General features: G+C 38.1%; 1 protein-coding gene across 3 annotated transcripts in view; it reads left to right on the top strand.

Annotated features, from left to right (window-relative positions):
• dpp10 (dipeptidyl peptidase like 10) overlaps window positions 1-13,175 on the top strand; it is a 253,536-nt gene that overhangs the window by 205,732 nt on the left and 34,629 nt on the right. For all 3 annotated transcript variants that reach the window (XM_025903742.1, XM_005456470.4, XM_025903743.1), the window contains 4 exons: window positions 4,102-4,154; window positions 6,788-6,869; window positions 11,446-11,566; window positions 12,419-12,573. In XM_025903742.1, the coding sequence (XP_025759527.1) occupies window positions 4,102-4,154; window positions 6,788-6,869; window positions 11,446-11,566; window positions 12,419-12,573 (411 nt within the window). The remainder of the gene's footprint in view (window positions 1-4,101; window positions 4,155-6,787; window positions 6,870-11,445; window positions 11,567-12,418; window positions 12,574-13,175) is intronic.

Raw genomic sequence — 13,175 nt, 5'->3', positions numbered from 1 at the left:
CCTCATGGTTTGTTCTTTAAAAGTAAATACATATATGCATGTGAAACAAATGTATGGGCTTTGTCATTTCTAATTTTTTACATATAAAAATATAATAAAATTAATCTGGTCTCAGCAGATCTTAAAATTAGATAATTACAACCTCAGATGTAGAACAACAAATAGCATGTTTTGTCAATTATTTCCCCAAAAAGTTAAATACAGAAGCAGTGTGTGAAAAAGTAAATAAATCCTTAGTACTGCAATAAAGATTAAGGGGGTAAGTGGCAGGTCATGAGCAAGTGACCACCTCTATAATAACAGAAATGTAGGCAGTTTGTTGGTCAGGGGCATCCAGGTGTTTGTGGACTGATGGACGATCTGAAGTTCATCGTTCTACAATGAGAAAAATTAGTCACACATGGAAAACATTCTAGACAGTATCTAATCATGCCACAGAACTTCTGGAACAATGTGCTTTTGGCATATAAGACCAGGACAGAAATATTTCGCAATAGTGAACAAAAATACGCAGTGTTTCGTATTTCCCAAACACCTGATGCTGCACCTGTCAAGCATGGTGGTGGGGGTGGTTTGGGCTTTTTTTAAAAAATGTTTTAGTCATAATGCAGAGTGACATATCAAATGCGGGTCCTGCAACAGGGGAATGATCACAAGAAAGAATGGTTGAAAAAGAATCAATGTGTCGCAATGACGTTGTCCAGACCTGAACCTGAATAAAATGCGGTGGCGGGACCTTAAGAGAGCTGTGCATAAATCAGTGCCAACAAACCTCAATGAAATGCAGAAATACTGTAAAGAGTTGACCAAAACTCCTCCACAATGATGTGGCAGAGTGAAAGTAAAGTAAAGTCATACAGAAAACAATTACCAATCATTGTTCATGTTACTTACTCACATGGAGTGTACTTGTACTTAAGGGTTGTTGTTCTTCTCTGGTTAGAATTTGAAAAATTAGAACCTTGTAAACACAAAATTATTTTTTACTATTATCTCCCAAATACATAAAACCTTAGAATTGAAAAAGGATAAACTGTAACAATTGTAGACTAAAATGTACACTACAACTCGAAAGTCTTTTATTAATTATACACAGATATTTGCACCACATAGTTGTTAAACAAATATGAACCCCATTACAGAAAATAAACTCTGTTACATATTAAAGACTTTTTATTGTAAATGATTTAAAGATGTTATGTCTACACGACATCTACCTTTGGGCTGTTATAAGCTTTTTGGACAAATAAACTATATTGTTCATTAGTTTAAGTGAATGTGATCACAGTGTTACGGCCCTAGCAGGGCCTCATCCTGAAGGTGCCTGTGTGGGTGTGTCCTACAATCTCCCATCTGCCTGAGGTGCCACCTTCTTTCTTTTGTGCAGCTGACTCTCGTCAGTAATTAAGAGTATTTAATTCCAGGGAAAGGTGAGCTCTGGGCCAGAGTGCCATTAGTGTGGTTACAGCTTGTGAGCTGTGCTTTTGTGGTTTGCAGCTAGTGAGTTGCGTGTCTGTGTTTGCAGCTGGTGAGTTGCGTGTCTGTGTTTGCAGCTGGTGAGCTGCTCTCTCTTTTTGACTTACTTTGTACTTTATTGACCAACACTTGAGTTTTGTTTGTTTTCCTTAAATGGTGATAGCGGCTTGTCCGTCTCTTTTAGTTGAGCTACTTTAATAAAACTGTTTAATTTAACCCTTTTGCCTTCTTGTCTCCTTTTTCTGACCCGGATACTTTTTGTTACTTCCCCCTCACCGCCTAGACCCCTCAGGGGAACGTAACAACAGCATGTGGTAAATACACAAATCCATATAAATGACAGTCACATAACTCATGTCTGAAATGAGTGAACTAGCATGCCTGCCTCACTGTAATTCTTAATGTGAAGTCTGCACATTTTCACATACCTTTTCTGACAAATTCAATTGTAGCTTCTTAAAACAGGAACATTATATTTCATACATAATTACCACACACTGTACAAAGCAATTTACACTACAGCAGCGGTTACCTCTTTGTTGTGTTCTATATGCGTAAATCTCAGTTTATATTAAAAGGATAAAGAAGCTATTTTTGTCTGCTTACTCATTCAAAAGGAATCGCCGCAGCAGGTAGCTCTACATGTTTGATTTGGCAGATTTCTTTACATTGGATAACTTTCCTGACGCAGCCCCAAAGGGATCTGTGTCTTTTCATAGGACTGAAGTGGGGAATTATATTGCCGGGATAACGTAAATAAATATATATCTGGATTTGTCCATATAGTAATACATTTTTGGCATGCTGGAGGATATGTTTCATAACATCTATGAGAAGCTCTGTATCTGTGAGAAAACAATGTTTACGAAGTAATACAAGCTGAGGAAGTCAAGTTATGCACCTGTCACAGGGTACTGGGGAGAAAACGTGCCAGAAGGCATAAGGTATTTTAAAAAAAATAAAAAAATAAATAAAAAAGATTAAATTGGTTAGTCTCTTCTTGGTTTGCACAGCCTGAAGGAATGGGTCAAAATGAACTTCATCTTGGACAACACCTTCCATGATGAGTCCTCGAAGCCTCTGGCTCATCCCCATGAGTCTGACCAGGGAGAAATCAAAGATCTCATTTGTGCCACTGGAGTGTAGAGTATGTCTTGCAATAACATCCACAATGAAGTGAAAAGGTGCCGATAACAATTTCTAAGGGCAAGTCTCTCTTTTTCTTCACTTGGACGATTTATATGTAAGAATTCTAAAAGATTTTAGACATTTTTAAGCATATCTTAATATAAGTTTAGTGGTGTACAGTTAGTTGAAATGTAGTCTATCAACCTTGTCACTGAGTTTGTCTGCATTATTGTTAGTAGTTGGATTTTGCCTGGATTCTTTTTTTGCCCTCACACAGTACAAATGTCACAGATGTTTTGCAAATGTTGTGCTTGTGTCATCTTCATTGCTACTCAGTTGTTGTACAGCATACAACAGGGAGCACAAGCATTTGTCAGAGTCATCAGATTTAGATCAACTTCCCTTCCAGCTTGGGAGATCACTCATGTTGACTTGTCATGGCTATTTTAGTGAGAGCCCCCAACTGGGGCTCTGCACAATTCATAACCTTTATGCAGATTTCATGTCATTAAACTTTGTTTTTCCTCCTTTCCCCCCCCTTTAGTTTTCTCACTTACTTTTCAGACTGGTGTTTCAGATAAGGCTCTTTGATGCCTGAGGATACAGTAATAATATTGGATCATGCTGAAGATAGATAGATAGATAGATAGATAGATCGATCGATCGATCTATAATGTTATAAAAAAGTCATAAAGTTTTGGGATATCACTGAACATTTGGAAGGTTTTGTTGCCTTCAGTGTCCTTTTCTAGGTAAATCTAAACTTTAATATGCTGAGAAAAGGAAAAAAAATAGACTTCTATCTATCAATTCATCCACTCAGCCATCCAATTACAATCAAGGAAAATGACAATACTAACTACCTTTGGTGAAACAATTGTACTCATTTTGATGACTGGAATAACATTATGTCTCAGCTTACATCAATTCCCAGTCAACTGCAGCTCTGATCTGCACTAATATTTACATTAGTACAGAATGTCATGTCAGAGTTGGTGCTTGTAAAATTCCTCTGCTTTGTATCAGAGCTGAATACTTGAGTGTCTTTTTCCTGATGGAATGCAAAAATCTGGGCTGCTTCTGTCCCCGATCACCAGCCACGGTCAGAGGTCTATTATCATGTCAAGCACAGCTTCTCCAGAGGGGGTGGGTGGGTGGTGGTTCAGACAGTTTACATGCACCCCTCTGTCATTTTGAATGCCTCTTCCTCGCTCCTTTCCGTCTCTGTCTCTCCCGAGTTTTGAGCACATAGGCACTCGGCGATGATGGGTTTCTCAGATGGAATTAAAATGTCTCGTCCCACAGCTGTCACCCATGCAAATTGCATTGTCTACAGATTCTATCACAGAGAACAGCCAGCAATCTGTTTTCTTTGATGCCTTCCTTCTTTTCATTTTTATTTTGTCCTGATGTCATTATCGTGGCACTTCTGCTTCTCTCGTTAACGCTTCAGTCATATTTTAATCTTTCTTGCATTCTCTCTTTATTTTACTGCAGGTTTATCGCCACTCCTACATGGCCTCCTACAGCATCTACAATATTCACACTCGGTAAGTATTCCTTAGCTGTTACTGAGGGGCAACCTTTTTGGTAGAAACACCTGTCATTAGTGGAAAAATATCCATGACTCACAGGGGTTGACAAATTTGCAGAACACAGGCATTTTTATATAAGCTATGTACAATGAATAGAGAACTGTGGGATCAATTTACATGTTGTGACACGCTTGAAACAAACTGTGTGTCTGTTGTTTGGATTGTTTGTCTTGTTCCAGATGTTAGCTGACTGAGATTAATAAACAAGCAGACCCAAGCTGCATTCTAAGGGCCCCACATGTTCAGGGGCACCTGCCTGCCTAGAGTTTAAAGTGCCTATTCCTATATTTATTTGCATGATTCTAAATCATCTTTGTTTATCTTATACTGGGCCGTAGTGCGGGCCCAAAGTTCATCCAGTGGGGGTAGGGGCACACCAGAGAGCCACTTGTGAGACATCACACACAGTGGCGCATCTGGTGGAATCGCAATAATTGAGCTCATACAATCAGCTCAGGCGGAGCTGGAACACAATGGAGCCATGTCCAATGCATTTCAGGGGTTACAGTTGTTTTAGCTAGTCCAACAGGGTATACACAATATTAGACAGGTGCTTTCAGCATCGTGGGTGACAGGGTATTGTTCACCTAGAATACATTTATTTTGTTGAATAATTAGCTGAGCAGAAATTCAAATCCATTGGATAATGGAAAGGCTTAAACTGCCATTGCCAATGTCCTCACTGCATGAGCTTTCCTCCCATGTGCTATTAGCCTGTTATGGGATGAAGAAAATATGAAGAAGGATAGAAACAGGTCATGAGCAGAAGCATACCACATCATCTCTCACATATGGTGGAGTTAATGTTATGTTGTGTGGCTGCCATACAAGTAAGCAAGGAACTGCATCACTGGTGTTTATTGATGATGTGAGTGCTTATAGAGGAGCTGAATTAATTCTGAAGTGTATGTAGCTGTACTCTCTGCCCAGATTCAGCCTAATGTTGCAAAACTGCACAGAACTTCACAGTGCAAGTAGATACTACTACTACTAATACTAATACTACTATTAATACCTGTTTAGATGTACAATTTAATGTTAATAATTAGTATGATTATCATTGATTTGAACTAAACCCAAGTTGCAAAATGATCTTTGTTATATTTTTTCACTAAAACAAAAGACAGATTTTATGGATTGTATTTAGAGCAAAGGGGTAAACAACCTTTATGGTTTATACATTTCTGCAATTTAAAATTACACAGGTTAAGTGCAAAAAGTACAAGAACTGTATCAATTGCAGTCAAATAGAGGAAACAACACATTCAGTGGAAAGTTGTAAGTTGACTACCTCAAGTACAGACTGGGAATATTTTTTGTATATCCCCAGAGCTCTCACTAGCTTGCGCAGAGTATTGATTAAAAGTGCAATCTGTGTTTTCATGATGTAACTTTACCATTCTAAATTTTATGTTCAGTCAAAATAAAGTTTGAAGATCAGCCTGCAGTCTGTGGCATCCCGCTGCTTTCAGACTGATTTTCCAAACATTCTGCACAAAGTCTCAATCCAAAGTAACGGTCCAGGACATGCTCAAATGACTTCCTGCCAGCTTCATAAGTCACAGTCATGAACGGGATTCTGACTACTAATCAGAGAGAGATTAAAACTTTATACAGCTGATTGGATTATCCTTTTCAAACACGAGTGTTATTTTAGAAAGCTGTGCCATTTTGGGGCATTGCTCTGGCAATTCCTTTTAATCTCTGTCATGTCTGTGCTGATATCAGGCAAATGGGTCTACAGCCAACTTGGGCTTATTTCAAAGTGCATGCCATTGTCAGCTAAAGCAAGAAACAAACTGATACAAACCATGTGCTATATAAAAAATGAATAAATAAAATGGGGGATGCTCCCCTAAAAACTGTTTTTGCACATTTGTTTTATTTTTTAACCTCTGACTTTAGATGTATTGGCCCACTGCTGCCATTTGATAAGGTCATAATTGTTGCTCCTGTAACTCAACCAATGGCTAAAGTAGAGAGGCAACCTTGATTAAAATGCACTGTTGCGCATCATTTCTGTTGCATGAAATTTGACTAGAGGTGGGCAGAGTTGAGGCTCAGATTTTTTAGAAAAGGTTTAGCAGCATCAGCCCTTACCATCTCACTGATATAAGGTGTTTTTCACTCTCCAGTTTGTCATATAATTCCATTTGGTTTTTCAAAATTATTACAGACATCTCTTGTCTTTAACACATGACTGCAAGGCTTTTCCATCCATTCTAACTGGTGATAAGCCTTAACTTTATCATAACCTGCCAGAGGCAACAACCTACTGGCAATTTATATGGAAGTGATAACTGTTAATGGTCAGTCAATGAGCTAATAATATTCAAAATGGGTGCCTAGGAGCCCAACGATATTCATTTTGGCTTCACAAGTTTGCTGTTACTACTCATTGTTTTTGCATTGTATTCCCCCTCCCTCCCACCCACCCACTCATACACACACACACACACACACACACACAAAAGCGGTCTATTGAATTGCACATTTCCATAATTTTCATCTAAAAAAGTAGCCTAGCCATCATCCACCAGTGGATGTTGAGTGATTATCATCCTCTGTTTACTCTTTCCTTACTTTAGGGAGGTTTGGGAGCTGGACCCTCCTGAGGTGGTTAACTCAGTTCTCCAGTATGCTGCCTGGGGGGTGCAAGGCCAACAGCTGGTGAGGACACATAGAGAATGATTTCACAACATAAACCTTTTTTTAGTTCCACTTTGCACTGCTTTCACTACGCTGGGTTGGATGACATTTCTTTTAAACACTTAGATTTGACAGGTATCAGACACAGGTAGATAACAATAAAAAAAAGATTATGCAACTTTTGCGCATCCCTGTTGTTTCAAGGATACGTAAGATTTACTCCAATTATAATATTTTCATTTATTTTTGAACATAAGTATCAAATCACATGGATGAGACAGATAAGATTTTTATTCATCTATTATTATAATTTTTTGTTACTCAGTTAAATCAGTGTAGACACAAAATCATTGGCTTCTCTTTGCTTTTGCCAGCACATTTGTTGCTGAGTCCAACAGTCTTTATCTGGCATCCAGTAAACAGCCAATTCACAATTTCTACAGAAAAATAAAATGGTGCGTTTTGAAGGATCAGCGACTGTGGAACCCACAAATTAGGAATTCTTCAGCTCCAGGCCTGTGGATGACATTGTGTCACATGACTTCCCAGCATGTCGAAAGCTGTCTTTGTTTGTGTCCTGTTGCCGTCAATTTTGTGCTGCTATTTGTAATTCACAATGTCCTACTTAACGTGCTCAGGTTCACATTTTTGAGGGGACCCTAATTAAATGCTAATTTTCTTCCATCATACTTTTTTATGTATCTGTACAGGACAGATGGGAAGGCTGTTTTGTTGACAGCTAAAAGGCTTAAAAAGCATAGTAGAGCTGCAGTGTCCATATTTGCAAATTTGAGCGTGGAATATTTGAGCATAAATCAAACACGACTCCATTAGGAAGTCATTATGGTGATAAGGAGGTGAGGTAGACAGATGTGAAGGTTTTCTAGCTCTCGAGTGGCAAGCACAGCATCATTAGGCGGAAGAGCATCTTTGGAAACAATGACATGGCGTGTATTTCGCTGTAACCGGCTGTAAGTGAGCTTCACAGTAATTCTTTGGGAATTTGTGTTTTCTCATTAGGAAGATGTCTGAGAGTTATGACTAGAATATGCATTAGTGCTGTCCATTCATCACCGTAGAGTCTTAAAGAATGGATTGGACATGCACAGTGACACTAACTAACAAGATAATGACTTTTCACAGTTTACAAAGTTGTAATTAAGCCCCATTTGAGCTGCTTTCTGAATTTTAATTGTAACACACTTTTTAACATGATGGCTAAGCTTCCCAGTAATTCTTAGATAACGTTGGCAACTTCCACCAAATCAAAGTGTACTTATTTTAGTAAAGAATACGAGCTTAACAATTCTCAATTTTAAAAAGAATTGAAGAGTTTTAATGAGTGCCAACTCTGCTATTATGGAAATTAGTGCATATTTGAAGTATGAATGGACCAAAATCCCCAAATCAGTGAAATACAAAGATTTTAGAAAACTGTCAAAAACCTGTTTTAAAATATTATTTATTAGGACTGAAAGTCTCCAAGAAGAAATTATTCAAGGACAACATTCATGCATTGCATGAGGAATATAAATTTGCTATGTTATTAAAAAAAAAAAAATCTGCTGTGTTATTTTGTAAAATGGCTAAATTGAAAATTTATAGAAAACAACAATTATAATTTACCATTAAACATAACAATTCAATTAGAGAGCTTGCACATACTGATAATTTAATAATAACAAGAACATAAAAATGATTTGGTAGTTGGGAAAAGCCTTACATTGGGTGTTGGTCTAATAAATTTGGTAACCATTGTACTTTAGTAATTTCTTTCTCTATTTTTAGCCATAGTACATTTATTCTCTTTGTCACTTGAAAACAGATTTTTACTTTTAAACACAGCCTGTAGAATTAGTTGGGCAGCTAGCCGTAACAAAACGTGACATAGTTTTTTTGTGCAGAACTGATTTTTTTTATATAAATATGCCAAAATTAAGTTATGATGAGGATAAAGGAATAGCACAAAAGCTAGTCTTGCTAAATGCTAACTGGTGTAGCTAGCAGAGTAAAAGATATGTAATGTGTTTGATTCATATATTGAAATTTTACTAATAAACTTATTAAACGTTGGCAAAATGTTTCTTTTGTAGTATCTTGTATTGTTATAAAGCCTACTGTATACATATAACCTATCTTGTTTTTTGAGCTTATTTAAAGTAGGATACTTACAGGGAATTTGGGAAGCATAGACTGTCCCTGTTTTACACAGCATGGTTGCTGTAAAATAGTACAACCTTTAAATGACTAGACCTTAAAATTTCCTTACACATACATTGTAAATTGTGGAGGATTATGTTATGCATTTTAAACCCCAATCCATAATGTCACCATCTACTCTTGTTTAGAGCCATCCCCATTTTCAGTAACCTATAATGTCAGGTATTGAAAATTATTTCAGGTATTGAAAACAGTTATATTGTTTCTAGCACAATGGGGGGGCGATTGTATGAGATTGTGTATAGCATGTTAATTGTTAAAGCACTGTGAATTTCACATCACATTCCTAACTTTAAGAAAAGTTCCAAAGAAATTGGAAAGGAACTGCTTTCAATTCACCAGACAAATTTGTAAGTCAACCATTTTACTGCTTTACTTACATGAATGCCATCTCCAGTTAGTAGAGGAAATTGTTGCCGTTGTTACATGAAAACCCCAAAACAGAAATGGTGTTGTTTAGATTATTTGAAACTGTTTTCCTTTTTTTTTTTTTTTATCATTGCTGACATCTCTAATACACTTCAAGCATTTATAATTTAATCCAACCTGCAGCAATAAAACCTCAAATGGCTGATAATCTTCACTTCACAATCATAATAATAAGCCCTCACATTTTAGAGAACATCCTTTTTGCAGAGCATTTGAAGTGGGTCTAGCGTTAAATTGCAATTTCTCTGAACCCTTTAACACATGCTGCACAGACTGCCTACTGGACTGATGTTATCTGGATGTCTTCCAGCCAGACGGCAGAAAGCTCTGCTGACTGTGAGGTTATGTCAGTGCATGGAGAGGCCCCTTGCTAATGAATTTTTATGTAAGATCATATAAAGCAACAGACTTCTGGGTTTTGGGAAGGTCCTAAGACATACTTCTTTGATCTGAGATGATGAATTTTCTGGTTCTGGACAGCTACATGTACATGGAAATCCTAAGAAATCCACAGTGTTTGTTGCTGAAACCTCCCCAAGTAAATTTTAGCACTTAAACCTTCCCAAGCAGTTTTCAGTGCTAAGTGCTAAAAACCAAACCAAGTAGATTTTAGTCCCTAACCCTAACTCTAACCTACTTGTTTCTAACAAGTGAAATGAGTTCAGAACTTTTCCACATAGGACGCAGACCACAGTCTCCAAGTATTTAAAAGACCATCACTATCTCTGGGCATACAAGTTTCCAGAGCCAGTGCAACATTTGGGGAGACTCCTATGGTCTTTGAATGCCCCATGAGCTCCTTCTGATAAAACATGCCCACAAAGTTCCTATAAATCAGAAAACCAAACTCCTAGAAAGGCTTCTTTTAAGACAAAGGAGCGGTAGCTCATACCATCTCAATGCTTCTACCCTTTCTCTAAGGGTGAGCCCAAGAACCCCACTGAGCAAACTAATTTTGGCCTCCATTCGTGTACTTAACCATTCCAATGGAACAGTCTTTTCAGGGATGCACACCTCTCCTGGATTGGAGAAACCATTGATGCTTTTGTGCTACTAGAGATGGAAGGGTGGCTCACTCATGAGGATCTTTTGGGTGGGACTTGATCCACCAAGCCAAGCTAAACACCTTTGAAAAAGGTAGCACGGTACTGCCAGCCTCCCCCACCATCCACATGGATGGGCCTTGTGGTCAGGTGTAGTATTAGCCAGGTGGCAGGCAAAAACAGGAAATTGGGTTTGCCAGCCTTTGGCTTTGTAGACTGGCCCTTAAGTTTTCATTCGTATTAGTGCAATACAATGACAGATGTCTGTGGGTCCATGGATACAATACAAACAGAAACTAAATCGCTAGTGCTTTTATTAGTGCCAATTTAACAAATGGCCAAGCTTAAGTTGTAGCCCAGATCTAACTCATTGAGTCGATCTCTCATGTCCTGCCAAAAATAAATAAATAAATAGAAATAAAAAGAGTTAGGGAACTCTATTGCCAATTTAGTATGACAATCCCTAAAAAAAAGTAAGACATGGGCCCAGTTCCAATGTTGACACTCACAGACTTGGGGACTTTGAGAAATCCTCCTGATTTTTTTAGGGCAAATCTCTGAACTTTAACATCCCGGTGGTAGATTTTGTGATTTTAAAGTTACTGTTGAGCTGTTAAGGAGTAAGAGCTTACTTTCATAAATAAAGTACACAGAACATTAGCATTAATCACTTGGCTTACCAGCACTGGCTCGCACTTTTAATCCTAAAAGAATTGCTTGGATGCTGAGCAGATACTGTGCACATTTAGTGTAACTGTTAATCCAGTGCATGTGTGCTACAGTCCAAACTCTGGCACATGCTTAATAACTTTTAGAGTCATGCACCGATTTTTCTCTTTGGTAGCATTTTCTTATTTCTTATTGTATCATATTAAGTTGTGCCTGTGTGTGCTTTGTCTCCGTAGATCTACATATTTGAAAACAACATCTATTACCAGTCGGATGTCAAGAGTAACTCCCTTAGGCTAACATCCTCGGGAAAAGACGGGGTCATCTTCAATGGAATTGCTGACTGGCTCTATGAAGGTACCTATCAGTTTGCTCTAAACATTTTCTCACAATCTGAGAACAAGACTAGCAAAATCGGGCAGAGTATACATTTACCTGGGTGTTGTTTGAAGAAACCAGGCAAGAAAATGCCAATTACAGAGAAACCTTTATGCATGTAATGACTTGTTGAGAAACTGCTTTGTGACAGTGAGCTTTAACTATTGTGAAGTTGGAAATAATAAAATATGTGTCTGTTTAATTTCAAAGCATTGACGCACTGTCTCATTAAACTAAAAATACTTGTGTTTAGAAATGTTACCATTATTAAATATTCATAACGTTTGTTCTGGTGCTCATATCTCCCCAGTGGGTGTGAGGAGTCATTTTATGTGCTTTAAGCAAACACGCACTGCATACACTTAGCCACTTTGCCCCATCTCTCAGGAGAAAAGAAGCTTATGTAAATCTTTTTTTTTAATTTAAAAAGGCAAGCAACCTCAGTAACTGCTGTTTTCTTGTTTTTCTCTTTTATTCTTAATTATGTTTGTATAGTAAAGTAATTTACTTATCTGCGATTCTTGAACCCAGATTAACTCCTAATTTAACACAAATTCTTCTAGCACCCCCTTTTTCCACTTATATGTGTTTGGTTTTGTGTTAGTTCTTCAAACACAAGCGTTTTCTTGTTATACTGAACTGAGCCCATTTACAGTACAATTAGTAATTTCACTAATATTAGCTTATGCCTTCAAATTTGGGACCCCGATATAAAAATCGTCATATTGTGACTTTAAGAACAACATTTATTAACATTTTGAGTTATTTTTAATACTTTCAACCCTCTTATTAATTTAATGATTAAAACTTTCTGCTGGTTTTTCCAAACAGAGGAGATCCTCCAGACCCATGTGGCTCACTGGTGGTCTCCTGATGGAGAGAGGTTGGCCTTCCTGGTTCTCAATGACACTTTGGTGCCCAACATGGCTTTACCTCGCTTCACTGGCATGACATACCCAAAAGGAAAGCAGTACCCCTACCCCAAGGTAACCGTCACTTAGAAGACATCCATGCATGTAACACATATACATTATCTTTCATCCTAAATAAAAGGAAGAGGGATTTACCTGGTGTCAACCATCCAAGTCAACAGACAGTGCACAAAAGAGGTGACAAAGAGAGGACAGGCAGAGTTGAGTGGGTGGAGACGAGTGACAGGAGTGATTTGTGACAGAAGGATACCATCAAAAGTGGAAGGGAAGATTAACAAGATGGTATGGAGACCTGCTATAGTTTATGGTTTGGAGACTGTGACCCTAACAAAAAGAAGGGAGGCAGAGATGTAGCTGGTAAAGATGGAGATGTTAAGATTTTCACTGGGAGTGACCAGGATGGACAGAAATAGAAATCAGAATGTCAAGGGACACCTCAGACTGAGCGGTTTGGGAACAAAGTAAAGCTGAGTGGCAGGCTGAGATTTGGACATGTGGACAGAGAAGGGATATTAGAGTGTGTCTTTTATCCTGTCTTCCTCCCATCACCCCCCAACCAGTCACGGCAGATGGTTGCCTCTCCCTGAGGGATTTTTTCCTTACCCCTGTCGCCAAGTACTTGTTCAAAGGGGGTCATTTGATTGTTGGGGTTTTCT

Source organism: Oreochromis niloticus, linkage group LG16 (genome assembly GCF_001858045.2).
Source record: "Oreochromis niloticus isolate F11D_XX linkage group LG16, O_niloticus_UMD_NMBU, whole genome shotgun sequence".
Classification (NCBI taxonomy): Eukaryota; Metazoa; Chordata; class Actinopteri; order Cichliformes; family Cichlidae; genus Oreochromis; species Oreochromis niloticus.
This window is presented reverse-complemented; position numbering and strand designations above follow the sequence as displayed.